The sequence below is a fragment of the Meriones unguiculatus genome, chromosome 7, assembly GCF_030254825.1.
Source record: "Meriones unguiculatus strain TT.TT164.6M chromosome 7, Bangor_MerUng_6.1, whole genome shotgun sequence".
In the NCBI taxonomy this organism is placed as follows: Eukaryota; Metazoa; Chordata; class Mammalia; order Rodentia; family Muridae; genus Meriones; species Meriones unguiculatus.
Window position 1 is genome coordinate 19,851,993 of NC_083355.1, and position 17,715 is coordinate 19,869,707.

At 49.9% G+C, this 17,715-nt stretch overlaps 1 protein-coding gene and 1 non-coding gene across 2 annotated transcripts; both read right to left on the reverse strand.

Annotated features, from left to right (window-relative positions):
* Nucleotides 1-9,736: 9,736 nt before the first annotated feature.
* Rdm1 (RAD52 motif containing 1) lies at nt 9,737-16,924 on the reverse strand. The gene is made up of 7 exons (XM_021641194.2): nt 16,257-16,924; nt 15,783-15,962; nt 15,323-15,445; nt 14,918-15,077; nt 12,559-12,663; nt 12,066-12,151; nt 9,737-10,055 (listed from the first exon to the last, which is right to left on the reverse strand). Exons 1-7 carry the CDS (start codon nt 16,350-16,352, stop codon nt 9,945-9,947), a joined length of 861 nt encoding a protein of 286 aa, XP_021496869.1. The 5' UTR covers nt 16,353-16,924; the 3' UTR covers nt 9,737-9,944.
* On the reverse strand, nt 16,742-16,932 carry LOC132655696 (U2 spliceosomal RNA). The gene has a single exon (XR_009593481.1). It is a non-coding gene; the product is annotated as a U2 spliceosomal RNA (small nuclear RNA).
* Nucleotides 16,933-17,715: the final 783 nt, after the last annotated feature.

The window sequence follows — 17,715 nt, forward strand, 5'->3', positions numbered from 1 at the left end:
CCTGTAACATTATAGGTTTGGTTACATAAAAACTGATGACTTGGGGGGATTTTACCCACACAGAGTCCTTGCCCTGAAACAGCAGACAGGCAGAGTCTAGCCTCCCTCTGTGTCCAATGGCAGGCTGTCGCCTCTTGGGTATTATTTATCTCATCTGTAAAGGCAATTCCTTCATAATATGGGGGAGCAATCCCAAAACATAACCAACAAGACTCAGTAGCTTCCGGATTGGTGTTATTTAGGGCCTGGAAGGCTCCCTGTGCTAGGGAAGTAATGTATGGTCCAGGAGGCTTAGGGGAAGAATCTTCACCTATTTTTGAGTTAGGAGTCGGAGAGGGGGTTACTGGGCGTGGGGCCGTAGTCTGGGGGTCCGGTTTTACTGGGGGAACTAGACGAGGGCCAGCTTTATTCGGCCCTACTTCAGCAGATGGGGTTGTTATTTTTAGTTTGATGGTGAAGAATAGCCCATCATCATATCTTTCCTTATATATTCGTAGGCCCCAAGTGAACCCCGTCAACCAGTTGGTTAAAATCCATTTTCCCGCATCCATGAAGCGGATCAGCAGGGGGTGGCACCAGGTGGTACATACTGGCTGATTAGTCCACCTATTGTTCGGTCCCCGGTCTGGGGGCTCAGCATGACTGTAATTAGCTCTAACACTGATGTAATCCCAACTGGAGGTAGGCTCCCAGTAAGTATCGCCAGTGGTCTCACAGCCCCAACTTCTGCAGTAGAAGTCATTTTCCCCCCCACATTTGTTTACTAATTTAGGTTGCTGATGGGGTCCTGGACATACATAAAAGGTCAGGACTCGCAGCATACTGCGGTGGTTGGTGGTCCCGCAGCCCCCCCCAGGGATCTAAGCCCCTCTCACTGTAAGGCCTATGTCTGGAGTGCTCAGGAACCACGTTGGGGTCTAGGTGGCTTTGCAAATCCCATTTTGCAGGCGCTCCTAAAGCCATTTTACAGAGGTCAGGGTACAAGTTCGGCCACCATGTGAAGGGTGGGGCTATCTTTGAAACAGACCAAATTATAATATGTCTCTGATTAGTTACTTCCCAAGTCAGAAGTTTGGGCTGGTGCGGACTGGAGCTCCAGCAAGTATTGAACAGAGTCAGAAGCACCAGCAATTTGTGGATATTACTCACGGCTAGCATTTTTAACAAGCTTAAGTTTTAAGGGATTGTCACTGGGCTGGATTTTCCAGTCAGAAGTGGAGTCCTCTGGAGCGGGTTTGACATGTGATGCGTGGATCCAAGCAGCGATGCCTTCTACCTTCACAGCTGTTGGGGTGGTGAGCAGGACGCAGTAAGGACCTTTCCACCGGGGTTCCAAATTCTGACTATGGTGTCGCCGTACATAAGCCAAGTCTCCAACTTGGAACTGATGTGGCACCTCTAGGGATCCTGGTGCATATGCACTGCCAACCTTGCTCCAGGTTTCTTTTTGAATAAGCTGCAGTCCCTTTAACCTGGACAACAAGTCAGAGTTACTATTAGTTATGTCAAGAGGGTCTCCAAGGAGAGTTAAGGGAGCAGGAACTCCATACGATAGTTCAAAAGGTGTAAGGTTCAGCAAAGAAGGAGTATTCCTGACCCTAAAGAGAGCCAGAGGGAGGAGTACTACCCAGTCACCACCAGTCTCCATGGTCAATTTAGTAAGGGTCTCTTTTGGGGTTCTATTCATTCTTTCTACCTGTCCTGAACTTTGGGGTCTATAAGCACAATGTAATTTCCAATTAATCCCCAAAAATCTGGCCACCTCCTGACTTACCTGAGCAACGAAGGCCGGCCCATTGTCTGACCCGATTACCTTTGGAATACCGAACCGGGGAAAAATGTCTTCTAAAATTTTCTTGGCTACAACCAGAGCAGTCTCTTTCTTGGTGGGAAAAGCTTCCACCCATCCTGAGAAGGTATCTACAAAGACTGAGAGATATTTATTTCCATACCTGGCCAGCTTGATCTCGGTAAAGTCCACTTCCCAATGCATTCCAGGTCTAGTTCCCCTTAGCCGTTTTCCAGAGCTTTGGAAATTCTTCCCTACATTTACCTTTTGGCAGGGGGTACATGTCTGAGTCACTTTTTCAGTTAGAGCAGTGAGGTTTAGTATTCGGTAAGGAGATTGGCGAACAATTTCAGTCAATTTCCTTGTCCCTAAATGAGTCCATTGATGCATTTGGGCTATTAGTCTCCTAGCATCTTCCTGTGGCAAAATGATCTTACCTTTGGAGTCAACCCATGCTCCCACATTAGCATCGAATGTCCCTTGTTTCCTCTGTATTTGCTCCAGGTCATCCTCTGAGTATTTTAGTTGTTCCTTCTCTGGCAACTCAGCAGCTAATATTACTGGAGCTGGACTTCCTCAAGCAGCTGCTTTAGCCTCCTGATCAGCCATGTTATTCCCCTTTGCCGCCTTAGAATTTCCCTTCTGATGTCCCGGGCAGTGAATTATGCTCACCTTGGTGGGCAGTAGTAGAGCATTGAGCAAGGCCAAGATTTCACTTTTATTTATTTATTTTTTTCCAGAGCTGAGGACTGAACCCAGGGCCTTGCGCTCACTTTTATTTTTAATTTCTTTACCGGCTGACGTCAATAGGCCTCTCTGCTGGTAGATGGCCCCATGCACATGGGCCGTAGCAAAGGTGTACCTGCTGTCAGTGTAGATGTTTGTCTTTTTATCTTTCCCCAAAGTTTATGCTTGAGTTAAGGCAATTAGTTCTGCCATGGAGCAGAGGTGCCTTCAGGCAGCGCTTGGGCCCATATTACCTTGTGTCTATTCACCCACCACCACTGCTCCCGCTTTTCTTTTTCCATTTTCTAAAAAGCTACTCCCATCTGTGTAATATGTCACCTCTGCATCCGGCAGAGGCTGGTCTTTTAAGTCCTTTCACCATCCCTGTTCTTCCGCCAACACCTGCAAGCAATCAAGCTCCGGGGGCTGAATTTCTGGATCTGGTAACAGGGTGACGGGATTTAGCCCTGTTGCCAGGGCAAAAGTAATCCTGTCGTTATTTAAAAGCAAAGTTTGGTAATGAGTCATGCGCGCATTCGTGAGCCAGAGATCAGGTGGCTGTCTGACAACACCCTCAAGGGCATGAGGGGCATAGACGGTAAGATCTTGTCCCAAGGTCAGCTTGTCAGCATCCTTTACCAATGCGGCGACTGCTGCTATTATCCGAAGGCAGGTCGGCCATCCTGCCGCTACTGGACCAAGCTTTTTAGATAGATAAGCTACCGGTCTCTTCCAGGGTCCAATCTTTTGAGTTAACACCCCTTTAGCCATCCCCCGGTTCTCGGCCACATAGAGATGAAAAGGTCTAGTGACATCAGGATGTCCCAAGGCTGGACCTGACATTAAAGCCTGTTTAATATATCAAATGCAGCTTGTTCATCTTTTCCCCAGGAAGAAGAGTCATTGCCCTTTGTAAGGGCATACAGAGGGGCTGCCATTTCAGCAAACCCGGGAATCCATAATTGGCAAAACCCCGCTGTACCAAGAAATTCCCTCAATTGTTTAGTAGTTCTTGGAGGGGGAATATGAAACACAGTCTCCTTTCTAGCCTCCGATAACCATCTTTTTCCTTCCTTTAGTATATACCCCAGGTAACTGACCTGTTTCCGACATATCTGGGCCTTTTTCGCCGATGCTCTATAGCCGAGTTCGCCCAATTCTCGTAACAGTCGGCTGGTGGCTTCGAGACAGGTTTTCCGACAATCTGCAGCTAGTAAGATGTCATTCACGTACTGGAGGAGAGTTACCTGAGTATTTGTGGCCCGGAAGTGCGCCAGGTCTCGGTGCAGGGCTTCATCAAATATGGTAGGAGAATTTTTAAACCCTTGGGGAAGTCAAGTCCATGTTAGTTGGCCCGAGACCCCGGAGTCAGGACCTTTCCATTCAAAAGCGAAAACATCTTGTGGCAGGGCTAAGTTGAAGACAAAAGAATGCATCTTTGAGGTCTAGAACAGTGTACCAGGCTCTGTCAGGGGGAAGGGAGCTCAGCAGGTTATACGGGTTGGGGACCGTTGGATGTAAGTCCATAACCTGTTTATTAACCTCCCTCAGGTCCTGCACAGGCCGATAATCGTTGCTTCCAGGCTTCCGGACCGGCAGTAATGGAGTATTCCAAGCGGACTGACATCTTTTTAAAACCCCTAGGTCAAGGAGTCGCTGTATATGAGGGCGAATCCCATCATGGGCTTCCTTAGACATTGGATACTGCCGCACTGCAACGGGGGCTGCCTGAGGTTTTGGCTCTATCTGGACTGGCGGTTGCTTTCTTGCTTTCCCCAAGCCAGCTATCTCAGCCCAGGCCTCAAGGTATTTTTTCACCCACCAGCCAATGTCTTTTTCCCCATCTTTTAAATTTTCAAACAGTCGGTATTCATCCTTCAAGTGGATTGTGAGCACATGAATGGGATCCCCTCTGTTGTCTGTAACCTGTGGGCCTTCTGGGTTAAAATAGATGTGGGCTCCCATTTTGGTCAGGATATCTCGTCCCAGCAATGGGTATGGCCATTCAGGCATGACTAAGAACGAGTGGGATACCCAGCCCACTCCGAGGTCCACCGTTCTTTGGGTAGTCCATGAGTATTGTTTATATCCAGTGGCCCCTGGAACCCATGATTTTTTATCTTTTTTATCCCCTGAGTCTTGCAACAGGACTGAACGCTGAGCGCCAGTATCCACTAGAAAATGGACTGGCATCCCCTCCACCTTGAGGGTTACCCTGGGCTCGGGGAGGGGACCGAACCCCGTCCTCCCTCATCGTCATCGTTCAAGGTCAGGACCCGGGTCCCCGTGGCTCAAGTATTCAGCGGCTTCTTCTTCCTCTTGAGGCAATCTCTGATCCAGTGTCCCTTTTCCTTGCAGTAGGCACACTAGTCCTTAGACAAAGGGCCCTAACGGTTGCCGGGAACTCTCTCCCTTTCAATATGACTTTCCTGTACTACGGTGGCCAGAATCTTAGTCAGTTTTTTATCCTGTCTCTTGTCTCTTTCTCTCATCTCCTGTTCTTTCTGCTTCCGTTCCTCTTTTTCTTCTTCTGTCTCTCAACTATAGACTTTCTCTGCCACTTGCACTAGATCCTTCAACGACTTATCCTGCAGACCTTTGAAGTTTCCTACGAATATCCCTAGCTGACTGATCTATAAAAGACACGGCTACTGTTGCCTTGTGCTTAATCAAACAACCAAGAAGGTTCAGACAGGAGCCTATACAGAAACAGAACAAAACAGAAATCTGACAAACAAAATAGACTGACCTGTTTCAGCCTGACCTCTGAGCCAGGTCTGGTGAGAGCCGGGGAAGGGACGTGTCGGTTTCCCAGGTGAAGCGCCACATGTAAGACCTGCAGTCCCGCTGCAGGAACTCCAGACCGCTCCCCTCCCAAGGAGACTCACAGACCGTGGTTCGATGCAAAAGCAAGAGGCACTAGTTTATTCCGATCGCGATGGGGTCGCCCCTTCAAGGCAGGAGACGACCCCAAGCATACAAAGCACAGAGTTTTTATACTTAAAAGTCAGACCACATGTGTTTCTTTACATTGACTCGTCAGCAGAAAGATAACATGAAAAACAGTTTTGCAGCTGGCAGCTTGTGGCTTCTTCCAAGAGTAGTCCTCCCTGCCCCAGGTTTCTTATCTCAAAACAAGCTCATTCTCTCTAAGGAGGGCCATCTGGTCTGGCCTCTAGTCAAGGTTTAGTAGCCCTAGCTGTTTTTCTTTCTAAGCTGGCCCTTATTCAAGGTCCATTTGTTTTTCTTTCTAGTCTGGGATGGTCTCATTTCTCAGATCTTGTGACTGAGAATTCCCAAAAAGGAGCTGTGTCTGGCTGGAGTAGTCTGTCTGTAGAGACTGACAGACAGACAGGAATGCCAGTGTTTTCAGCACTGTGGAGAGACTGGGACTTTGCAGTTTTGCCGGCTAATTACTTCACCTTGGGCTTGTTTCAGCCATTCCTTGCCTCATTCTGTAGTTGAGCTAATTAACACGGTGCATGACAATAAATCAGAACCTCTTAGAAGCTACTGACTTACCAGAACAAGCGCTTCCACCAACCCAAGAGCTATGATTGTAAACAGACAGCATCTCGGGCCCATAAAATAGCTCCTCCCATCTCAGTGTATCTGCCTCTCTTGTATACACATCAATGTCTTTTTTAATTGCCTTGATTTAGGCTGGGTGGTGTTGGTACAGCTTTAATCCCACACTTGGGAGGCAGAGGCAGCAGGTGGATCTCTGTGAGTTTGAGGGTAGCCTGGAGAGCTAGTTCCAGACAGAGAAACCTTATCTCCCCCCCCCCTTTTTTTTAAAGATTTACTTATTTATTATTTAAACAGCATTTTACTTGCATGTGTGCCTGCATACCAGAAAAGGGCACCAGATCTCACTGTATAGATGGTTATGAGCCACACCATGTGGTTGCTGGGAATTGAACTCAGGACCTTTGGAAGAACAGACAGTGCTCTTAACCTCTGAGCCATCTCTCCAGCCCCCCCCCCTTTTTTTTTAGTGACTTTCTTTGTTCTGTAAATCTATAAAAATGTCGTGAAACTGCTTCCACATTGCAACATGGAATTTGGGGTAAGCTAAATCTGTTCCTGGGCCATAGTCACTCAAAATAGCTTGGGGAAAAAAATAAGTCTTATTTCCTTTAAGATGAGAGCTATGCTTCTTACATCAGCAGTTTCTAGCGGATAGTGGACCAGGGCAATAAGGAGTCTCATGGGGAGCAGGGACACTTGGAGGATGAGACAGAGCAGGGGTGCAAACCTGTAAAGAGAGGCAGTAGGGTTCCTTCCAGGTCATCCTGGGTTTCATCATGAGTTTGAAGCCAGGCTTTTTAGCATATGCCTTTCTTCATTTACCCTTTCCTAATAAACCTTTTTGTTTCTGTTTCTAAAAAAAGGAAAGGAAGAAAGAATTTGAGTCCAGCCTAGGGTCGGGGGTAGTTCAGAGATTCACCAGTCTGACCTTTGTTCAGCTGCTGGTGCCAGGTTTCCTAAATGTAGCACCCACCTCCTCAGGAGTGAGGGGTTTACAGAGGCAAAGAACACAAAGTTACATTCCTTCTGCCTACAATCGGAAGGTCATCTTGAGCAAAACAAGATTTTGTTTACAGAATCAGAAACGGCAGTTGACCTTATGACCTATTATCTTGCCCTTACAACAGTTTCGTTAAAATTGTACAAGACCAGGCAATTTCAAAAGGCAACCTTTAGCAGCCCTTAACATTTCTGCTTTACGGTTCTCTTAAGCACAAAAATTTTAAACTTTCAAACATTAACCTTAGTCCTTCAAGAAAACCTGTTTCCAAAAACACTTGTGGGTTTTTTTTGTTTGTTTGTTTTTGTTTTTTGGGGGGGTGCTAGGCGGGGCTGAAAAGATGGCTCAGCTGTTACTAACACTTCCTGACCTGTCAGATGACTGGAGTGGGGTTCCCAGTGCTCAGGTCAGCTGGCTCACAACTGCCTGTAAGTCCAACTCAGGGGGTCTGATGCCATCTTCTAGCTTCCTGGACACACACACACAGAACACACTTTCGTAAAGCAGCAACTGTTATGGCTTTTTTGTTGTTGTTTTGTTGTGTTTGCCGCATGCACGCACGGTGCTTACAGAAGTGAGCCTCCCCGTGGGTGCTGAGAATCGAATCCATGTCCTTTTTAGGAACAGGTGCTCTTAGCCACTGAGCCAACTCTTCAGCGGGTAAGCAGCACCTTGAATCCATTCTGTGGGGCTCCACCGTAGCCGCACCGTTGCTAAGCTAGCTCCTCCAAGTTCCAGCTGCTTCTACTGAACTCTCCAGCTACTCACAGGAGAGCAAGTGTTCGAAACGGCTAGTTCTCTCAACCTGATCTACACCAACAGTCTGGATCTTTGGAGTGGAGAACGGTAGGGCAGAGCCCCAGTCTGATCGCCCTATCACTGGAACCACCTCTGGGAGCCTTGGGAGCTGGGTCAGCTAGCAGGGCACATTCTGGGGTGATCGGATTCGGGGTATAGCTCCCTGGAGGAACAGGTATCCTGGATTAAAAGCAACTTTCACTGAAAGACAAAACAGCCAGGTGCCGTGTAAGCTGCAGGCACCTTACAATGGGAGAGATTCCATTGATATCGGATCTATCAATGGGAGAGATTCCATTGATATCGGAAGAGGAGTACAAACACCAGAGGTCAGTTGTCCCCAGGCGTGGAGAGAACCTGGAAACAATCCTGGGCCCACTCTGGGAACTACCTGGGCCAGTTGTTACTTAACGAAGATCAGATCCTTGGGACCCACAAGACAAGGTGGATCTGTGAAAGTACTTTTATTCTCCTGTTTTAATTGCTGTCTTGGAGACTTACTGCCTCTATCTGCTAACCTATGCCTAGTCCTGGAAGCTTCTTGCCTCCCGACAATCTAACCTAGGCCTAGAATGTTCTCAGCCTCTGAAACATACTGCTTAATAAGCTCACAGTTGCTTTCTTCTTCTGAGCTCATAGCTGGCTGGTTCAAATCCGTTGTTCTGGCCCAAACTCCTCTCCAAGCCGACTTACTCTATCTGGCTTCTCTCTCAGTTCCTGAATTGTTCCACTTGACCTCAAAGAAACTCCAGCAATCTGTTCTAATCTTCTGGCTCATTCTCTGGCTCGTTTGATCTTCATCTGAGCCTAGCTTTTTCTCTCTGTAACCTATAAAATTATCTCTTCTGTGTTTTACAGAGCTGCCCCTTAAGTAGCTTCCCTTTACTCTCTCTTCTAGTGAGAGTTGAGCATGTCCTATTCTGGATAATCTTCTCTGAATCATCTCTTTTTTTTTTTTTTTTTTAAGATTTATTAAGTATATATACAGTGTTCTGTCTGCACGTATGCCTGCACACCAGAAGGCACCATAAGTCTCATGGTAGATGGTTTTGAGTCACCATGTGGTTGCTGGGAATTTACCTCAGGACCTTTGTAAGAGCCAGTGCTCTCCACCTCTGAGCCATCTCTCCAGACGTCACTTTCCAACAGGGGAGCTTCCTTCTACAAACTAACTTTACCTTCACTGTTTGGGATTAAAGGCGTGTACCCCAACACCTGAACCTAAGCCCTTCTGTTGGGCCTGATAAGGCCTGCTGCATCTACCTGAGCCTGGCTTGAGTTTGGAGACCTGTTTTTAGCTTTTAAGAGGCGCCATTTTGGGCAAAAGGGATTCAGCATATCTGCCTTAAAATCAACCCTGCCTGGTAACTGTTACGTGGAGTTTGGTTGCTGGCCCACCTAACCTTGCCCTCTGTCATCTCACCTCACTTCCTTAATCCTGCCCCTTGACTCAAACCTATAAAAGGGGCTGTTTAATAAACCGAGTTCCTGCTTCAACAGATCTCCCGCCTCGGTGGTGCTTTATTCCCTGGGGCATCCAGGGAGGCTCGGGCCATCGACCCTCATCATCCCGATCAGCCACGGAAGGCATCCAGCTGGACTAGCCACCCTCCTCTCGGTTCCACCTGCCGGATATCGACCCGGTACACCTTCTTTACCTGAAACTTGCTCTAAAACTTGCTCTATATCAGGCAGGCCTTGAACTCAGAGATCTGCTTGCCTTTGTCTCCTGGATTAAAGACATGTTGTATTCCAGCAGGATCTCACAGACCTAGAAGGTCTTTGGGTGTGATCTCTTGCCAGAGCAGCCATGTTCTGAATTAACATTCCTCTACATGGCTCTATCTGGACCTTCAAGACACGGCCCCACACACTGTTCATGACAGGACGCCTTTGTTAGGATGCCTTTATTGTGCTGGGACAGCTCCACTCTATATGGGGAGCCTTTTCCTACCACAGTGACAGGGTGCAAGCCTCCTTTAGACCTCTCCCAGGACGCCCTCCAGGGCCTGACACTTGGGTGTTTGGGGATGCCAGCAGCCCATAGATTGAAAACTTGGAACTTTCCATCAAAATCGGAGGGTGGGGCCTCAGACACCATCAGAACTGCTGGTGCGGCTCCCCGAGATTCAGTTCTTCCTCTTCCAAGCTGAAATCTGAGAGACATTCTTCCTCCCTTTGGCTGGGCTGATTCCAAGGAAAGCAGCTGACCTGCGGGACGAAAAGAGGCCCATCAGGGTGGCGGGGAACACACTGTGGTCACTCAAGTGTTGCCGTCCTCCGACCTTTCACCACCAGGCATCATGGTTCCTGACCCACTGCTGGTTGTGCTGAGCCTACCACAAAACCTGTGATCACACCTAAGCTTGTGCAGGATGGATCTGGGGTAGATAACTCAGCCAAAAGGTTTGTATCAAAGTAGAGAGCCTTTCCACCTTTCCACCAGCCAGGGGAACCATCCGCAGCCCATCCTGACTCACAGGAGCAAGAGACCCTCACACACCAACACAGGGAAGCCACCCAGCTGACTTCCTTCAGAGCCAATTTTATAATCTGTATTATGAGTTGCAAGAAGAGCCTTCATCTTGGGGCTGGAGCGATGGCTCGGCAGTTGAGACATACACTGCTCTTGCAGAGCACTTGAGTTCAGCTCCCAGGACCCACCTGTAACTCTAGCTCCAACGGATCTGACGCTTCTGGCTTCCTAGGACATGCATTCATGTGCGTAAGAGCACATACCAGTGTCCTGATATGGCTGGACACGTAGTGGTGGTTCTTAAAATGGAATTTATTCTAACCGTCTCCTCAACTATCGGTGAATACTGCTGCAATCAGATTTCAGAATCCAGTACTGACTTGCTTCCTATCATATTCAGAGAGCTGGACTTGTAGATAGACAGATAGATAGATAGATAATTTTATGTTCATTGGTGTGTTTCATCTGCATGTATGTCTGTGTGAGGGTGTCAGAAGCTCTGGAACTGGAGCTACAGACAGGTGTGAGCTGCCATGTTGGCACTGGATGGGGGCTGAGAGATGGAGAGATTATCGAGAGAGTGCAGGTGGAAATATCTGCCCGGCCCAAGGTGAATAAGGCAATTATAAAATCTAACAGGTGTCTATGTTTTATTAGTTGTGATAGTGGGTTAAGTAATACCACGCGCACGCGCATGCACAGAGGCACACTCAATAAAAGAATAAACTGATAGCATAGCCCATGGCTTACTAGCCTTACTTTTGGGTAGCCTACTCTAAGCTTTACTGCCTTGTTGAACAAGTTTCTGTTTACATTGTGTCTTAGCTGAATTCCTTCCAGCACCAAGACAGGAGCCATAAGAGAAATATTTACCGGGAAATCTGTTTTCATTGCTTTCCAGGGTACAAACTACTTTTTTTTTTTTTTTTTTTTTTCAAGACAGTTTCTCTGTGCAGCCCTGGCTGTTCTATAACTCACTCTGTGGACCAGGCTGGCCTGGAACTCGCAGCGATCCGCCTGCCTCTGCCTATCAAGTGCTGGGATTAAAGGCCTGTGCACCACCACCTGACAAACTACTTTTTGAGATGGTGACCTTTCTGCCTTTCCAAAGCAAACCACTTCAAAGCTCTAGGGTGTGTAAAGTAATAAAAAATCCCAAGTGACATTGCTATGACTCAGAACACATTTTGGCTCCTACCCTTTTAAAGATATCTTCTGTGTAACAGTGACTTTTTTTTTTTCTTCAAATGACTTTGGCAACTTATTCTTTGATTAAAACCTTTCACACAACTGATTTATAGGGAAAAACATGGCAAAATAGCCTTCTGGAGAGAAGGGGAAATGCCAGGATTTAGATAACAGGCCATATTAGAAAGAGAATGTTTTCCCTAGTAGTAGACAGCAGAAAATGCCCAGGTCCTTGTGCCCTTAGGATCCTTTGAGGAAGCTCTAGAAAAATCCCTGCTCAGGCAGCCTTCAGTAAGGCTTCAGTAAGGCCTGGAGCAGGAGCCTTGTCACAGTCATAGCCATGCTCTTAGCAACCTAGCTCTCTCCAAACTCCAAATAAAGGGACAGAGGCCAGGACCAGGAATTCAGGAAAAGCTCCCAACTGGTCTGCACTTCAAAGCACTTCCGAGACACTACTTCCCTAAGAGTGCTGTGCAGCGCAGTCTTCCAGATCCCGCTGGCTTCTTCAGTCTTGGCTACCCCGGCTTCGGAAACATCGGGCTCCGGTCACCACATACCTGGATTAAATTCTGCAGTTCCTCCTCACTTCCGGGATCTAGGGACTCTTCACTGGGCCTGTACTCCACTGCAATCTTGCCACTTTCTGAGAGAAAGAGGATAAATTCAGAGCTGTTCCCGTGTCCAACAGTCATACCCAGTGAGCACTTACACTTTCTAAACGCTAAAGGAGAGCGTGTCTAGAAATGTCACATCCCATGCTGCATTTGTTAACAGAACCAACCATCTGCCTAAAGAATGAATGAGCAGGGGCAGGCATGGTGGTGCACCCAGGACACACAGGCAGGAGGATCTCTGAGTTCGAGTCCAGCCTGGTCTATATAGTGACAGCCAGGGGTACACAGGAAGACCCAACCAAAAAAGAGACACTTAGACCACTGGCCCCAGCATGATCAATGCTTTCAAATAAACTTTCTGGTCTATAAGCAGGGATACACAGAGAAACCCTACCTCAAAAAAAATAAAAACTTAATAATAAACAAACAGGCTCACCCAGAACCACGATAGACAGCTTCTGGAAGGCGTCTGATAGGGCCCTCTGGATGGCAAGCTTCTGAGCTGTCTTCCTCTTCATAAGAAATGATGACTGCCCTGGGTCTAACCAAACAGATGCATTTCAAATACCTGAATGGGGGCTGGTGAGAGGCTCAGTTGCTTGCTGTAGGAGCGCTTGGACTCAGTGCCTATGTGACAGCTGGGCGTTGCCCTGTGTACGTCTGCAATCCCAGCAGTGAGTTCAGTGAGTTGGGCCAGGAGATATAAAAATGAAAAAAAAAAATATTTTTTTTCTTCTAGGCCTGCCCTAGCTCTGAAAAATGACATGGAGACTTGTACTTATTTCAATAGCTTTAGGCACTATAGGGGGGAGATACTAAGTTAACCTAACCCGATAATACTAGCCAGGAATACTGGCCGAGACAGTGGCGCTGTTATCTTCTAGCTGGCCAAAAAGAAAGACAAACTCCAGGTTGAGGGAGAGCCCCTGCCTCAAATGAATAAAGAGGAGAATAGAGGAGCACACACAGTACCCTCTTCTGGCTTCTGGGCTGGATCCCACAGGCTCACGTGCTGTGTGCACACGCATACATGCATATACTACACACAAATAGACCACACGCACAAAATAAAGTAAGTAAAAATAGGCCCTGCACCTCGGCCTGGGCAGCAAGTAGAGCTGGCCCTAATGGCATGGGCAAGGATGAGCCAACCCCGAGGGTATGAGATCAGGAGAGCTGGCTCGGCCCTGGCTAGCTGCAGCACTGGCTGGGCCAGCTGGGCCAGGACAGGAGACCCTGTCCCAGTGGTGTGGGTGTGGGAAGGCTGGCGGGGCTGACCAGCTCAGGTATTTCTCAGGCCCAGATTCCGGGCTTCAAGTTGGCTTACCCCAACATCTACCCCATCTATGAACTGCTGGAGTGTGTGGGGGCCTCTCCTGCAGATCCAAAGCGGTAGGATCTCCATGACACAGGGCAACAACAGGATAGGGCAGGAGAGTCCTGGTGAGGATCCAGTATTGATGGTGTAGCAGAAGCCGGAGGCCTCAAAGCAGACCAGTGACTCACTGCAACGAACATTTGCAGGCAAAGAAGTGCGGACAAAAGAGTGTTCTGTGGGACACACTGCGACACACTACAGCTTCCACAGTGAGTTTTTTTTCCCTCTGTTGGGGTGGGGAGGGTGTAAGGGTGGAGGGCAGGTATGAAGGGAAGGGGAGGAGGTGGATTGCGGTACATGATGTGAAATTCACAAGGAACCAATGCAAAGTTTAAAAAAAAAATAAGTAAATACTTACATGATAGCTATTGTTATTCAAAGAGAAAACACATTTATGATTCATTTTCAGATCAACTAAAGAACGCATAGCACCAACAGCTGGCTGAATGGCCCCGCTGAGGGTACATCATGATAGGGCCTGTGACTGTACAGGCCCAGTGTCTTCCAAAGTTCCTGATATAATAACCGTGGGGTTCAAATCAGGAACAGGCACACGTGTCCTATCACTGGCCAATTTCAAACTGACAGGCAGGAGCTATACTCACTGCCTGCTGCAGCTCTGGGCTGGAATCACCCTGAGTGAGGTCGGGTGATGGGACAAGGTGGGTGGTGGAACCCCAAATGGATGTCATCTGTGCTGCCACCTCAGGAGCCCACTCAACCCTCCCTCACCAGCACCCTTGCCTCTGACTTGGACCCCTCATGCTCAGGGCCAGGGAGTCTAGAAAAAAAAACAAACAAACAAACTCTAAATCAACCCCAAGAACCTTTTCCCATTGGCCTATTTCTCGGTTGGAGCCATGCCATTAGCAGGCAAAGGACTGAGCGTCTGTCTATGCAGAAGTTTATGGCAATGTTTAGATGATAAATGACATGTCTGTATCTGTATGTCTGTTCCTCTGTGTACACAACAGAGATGTCAGATCCTACTGGATCTGCCGTTACAGGGGTCCCTGCCACCTGAAGGGAGTGCTAGGAACAGAATTCAGGTCTTTGGCCAGAATAGTCTGCACTCTTACTCACTGAGCCATTTCTTCTGTCCTACAGCAGGATTTTGCTGAGATAATTGAAGATTAAGAATTCTGATCGATTATTTCAACTTTGAGCAAGTCTCTAACCACAAGCTAGAGACACCTGACTTCTGCCTCCCCTGAGCTTCTGGGCAAGGAGGGCAGTTCTGTTGTAAATACAAAGGGTTTGTCAGGCACGTGCTGAAAGTGAAAATCTCTATTCTATGGTATAAAAATTCTGCCTGAGACTTCAGTAGTTTAGCAGTGGAAGGACCTGGCTAGAGAGAAGACAGACAGACGCCCGTGACATGCCCGTTCCTGCCGCCCTCCCTGCGCCGGCCACGGACCTTCCTCCAGCTGGTGCAGAGGCTCCTCCGAGATGCCGACTCCCCGGCTCCTGCACCCGTAGGACGGCAGCACCACCTCCGCGGCGCAGAAGAACTGGAGGCTCCGCTTCTGCGAGGGCCCCGAGAGCGCCTCACGGTCAGGCCCGGGCAGCTCCTGCAGCTGGGAGGGGTCGGATTCAAGTCCTAGGATTTCCTCCTCTCAGAGACCCAGACCTAAGGCTGAATTCACCGAGCTCTCCACCACTCTGCCCGGTCCCCAGGTCGCCTAAGATTTCCTAACTCTTAAGGCTGGACCAGTTCGGACACATCCACTTATCCTCCGGCCCCTGACATGTCCTCCCCGAAGTCTAGGGTTAAAATGTGGAAGGGAGAGTGTGGTTAGCCAAAAAAAGGCACGAGGCTTACCTTGATGATCCTCTTTGACCACCCATTGAAGCCAAAGTAGTAATTTGCCAGTTCCTGGCACCGTGAGCTGTTCAGGGCAAAGGTCTGATGTCGCGGCGCCGTACGCCTGGTGCCGAGGCGAACCTGCAGTCCGGAGAGGAGGCAGAGCGGTTGGCCAGGGGCTCCGACGCTCGGAGGGAAGCAGCGGTGATGGGGTCGCTGCGGGCTCCCGTTCTCGGATGATTCGGCGACGGTTCAGCGGGGGAGACAACGGGCAGCAGCCGGCAGCGAGCAGGCGGCGAGCAGCCAACCGGAAACTGAAGGATTCCTTCAGAACAGGCGGTGGAAGAGATGCGCCCTGAGGCTCGCTCTGACAGAGCTGGGCGGGTTGGCTGTCACACGAAAGGGTGGTTTTCCGGGCGCCAGCTGGCTCACGGCGGAGCTCGGGACCCCACTCCAGACCCCCCGCGTCCGCACCCACCTTCACGGGCGAAGTCTGGAAGAGGGGCTCTCCGTCGCACGCCTTTTGGGCTCTCCGGGCGTCCCGCGATGAGTAAAACCTGAGGACCGCGTAGAAGCCGGGGCCGGCCACCGCGGCGTTCGGGAAGACCCGCACCGAGTACACGAGGCCGAACCGGGAGAACGCGGTCAGCAGGGAGCGCTGTGGGAGGCAGGCCCACGACGTGAGCGCCGACTCCGCCGGTTCGCGTCCTCCTGCACTCCCGAGCGGCCGGGGCTTCCAGACCGCCCGGGGTTCGAGATCCGCGTCCCCGAGCGCCGACTCCGCCGGTTCGCGTCCTCCTCAACTCCCGAGCGGCCGGGGCTTCCAGACCGCCCGGGGGTTCGAGATCCGCGTCACCTCCCCCCCGCCCCGAACACCCTCCCGCGCCTCCCCTCCCCCCCATCTCCCCTCCCCCCCATCTCCCATCCCCCATCCCCCCGCGCGGCCTCTCACACTTAAGGCCTCGGCTGGGGGACCGGCGCTCAGCTCCCACACCAACAAAACTTTGTCACTCTGGGCGGGAACTACAAAGGGGATCAACTCCGCCATGTTGGCCGAGCCAGTGCGCCTGCGCGAGGCACTGCCGCGAACTTCAAAACCGTTGGCGCGCAAAGGGCGGGCCAGGCCGGAGGAGTGAGGGGAGGAGGAGGCCGACCCTCACGCGAATCTCGGCTTTTTTCGAGGAAGAGTTTCTCTGTGTAGCCCTGGCTGCCGTGGACAACCAGTGGCTTTACCACGCCGGAGAAACAAATGAGATGGGAGGCAGGCTTGGCCTCGAACTCACGGCGACCTAGCTGTTCGCTGAATGCTGAGAACTAGGTGTGCGCCACGCCAAGCCCACTGCAGGGTACGTGTGGATCCAGAGCAGAGTGAGTTCAAGTGAAACAGCAGTAGTGGACAATTTCCACGTCCTTCTCTTTGAACCGCTTTGTCCCCCGAGGGGGTGCACCGTTCCTGGAGGTACTGCAATACCAGGTCGATGCGTGGAGTGGACGGAGCAAGCTCCTATTCCAACTCCCAGCTCCAAAAATCCATTTAATATATTGTCCTCGGATAGAGGACGTATCAGATATTAAACTGATAAGAACAGATACTACACTTGATCTTAGCCAAAAGGCCGAGAAGCGATAACTCCAAACGCCCGCTCGCCCGCGCCAGGGACGGCCGCACCCGCCTTCACCTCACGGTCACACTCGCTCACGCGTGCACGCACGCGCGCCCGACACCCACTCTGCCGTCCTATCGCGCCCACCACTGTTATCCCCAAAAAAGCCTGTGGGATTCAACAGAGGCCGAGAATTTCTCCTCCCAGAGTGGCTCTTCGCGCTCCCAGAGTTCCCGAGAGCGTCTTCATTTGCATGCTCCGCCCAAGCGCGCCGGAAGCTGGAGCCTGAGCTGTTTCCGACGCCTCTGTGTGAGCTGTCCGGCGCGCTGAAGTCTCCCTGGGGTTTGGCCAGGCTCTCCCCCATATACCCCCGCAATCTTTCCAAGAAGTGACCACACCGACCGCAAGCGGCCCGCTCTTTCTCCCTTCCCCTCTCACACCTTCCTCTCTAACGTTGCGTACCTGGTTCTGAGAGCTTTGTTTTCAGGCGGTCAGATCAACCATGGGTTGGGGTGGGCTTTGACAGCTGAGTACAATTCCCGAGAACACGCACTCTGCCTAGCTCAAAGGATAGAAGGACCCTTGAGGAAAGGGGCCTTTCGATTTCAAGCTTATTTGAGCCACATATCTCTGGTGTGTGTGTGTGTGTGTGTGTGTTTGTTGGGCGGGGGAGACTCAGGTTCGAATCCCAAGCATCCACATGGAGGCTCACAGCCATCTGTAACCTCAGTTCCAGGGGAGCCACACGTGGCGTACGCAAGAAAAACATTCATATACCTAAGTAAATCTAATTTTTTTTTTTTCCAG

Excerpts from the sequence above, each read along its gene's own strand:
- Rdm1 (XM_021641194.2), bottom strand. The coding sequence starts at position 16,352 with ATGGCGGAGTTGATCCCCTTTGTAGTTCCCGCCCAGAGTGACAAAGTT. Across the intron at positions 12,152-12,558 it reads GCTGTCTATCGTGGTTCTGG|AAAGTGGCAAGATTGCAGTG; the intron begins GTGAGCCTGTTT and ends TCTTTCTCTCAG. Across the intron at positions 10,056-12,065 it reads AACTGCAGAATTTAATCCAG|GTCAGCTGCTTTCCTTGGAA; the intron begins GTATGTGGTGAC and ends TTCGTCCCGCAG.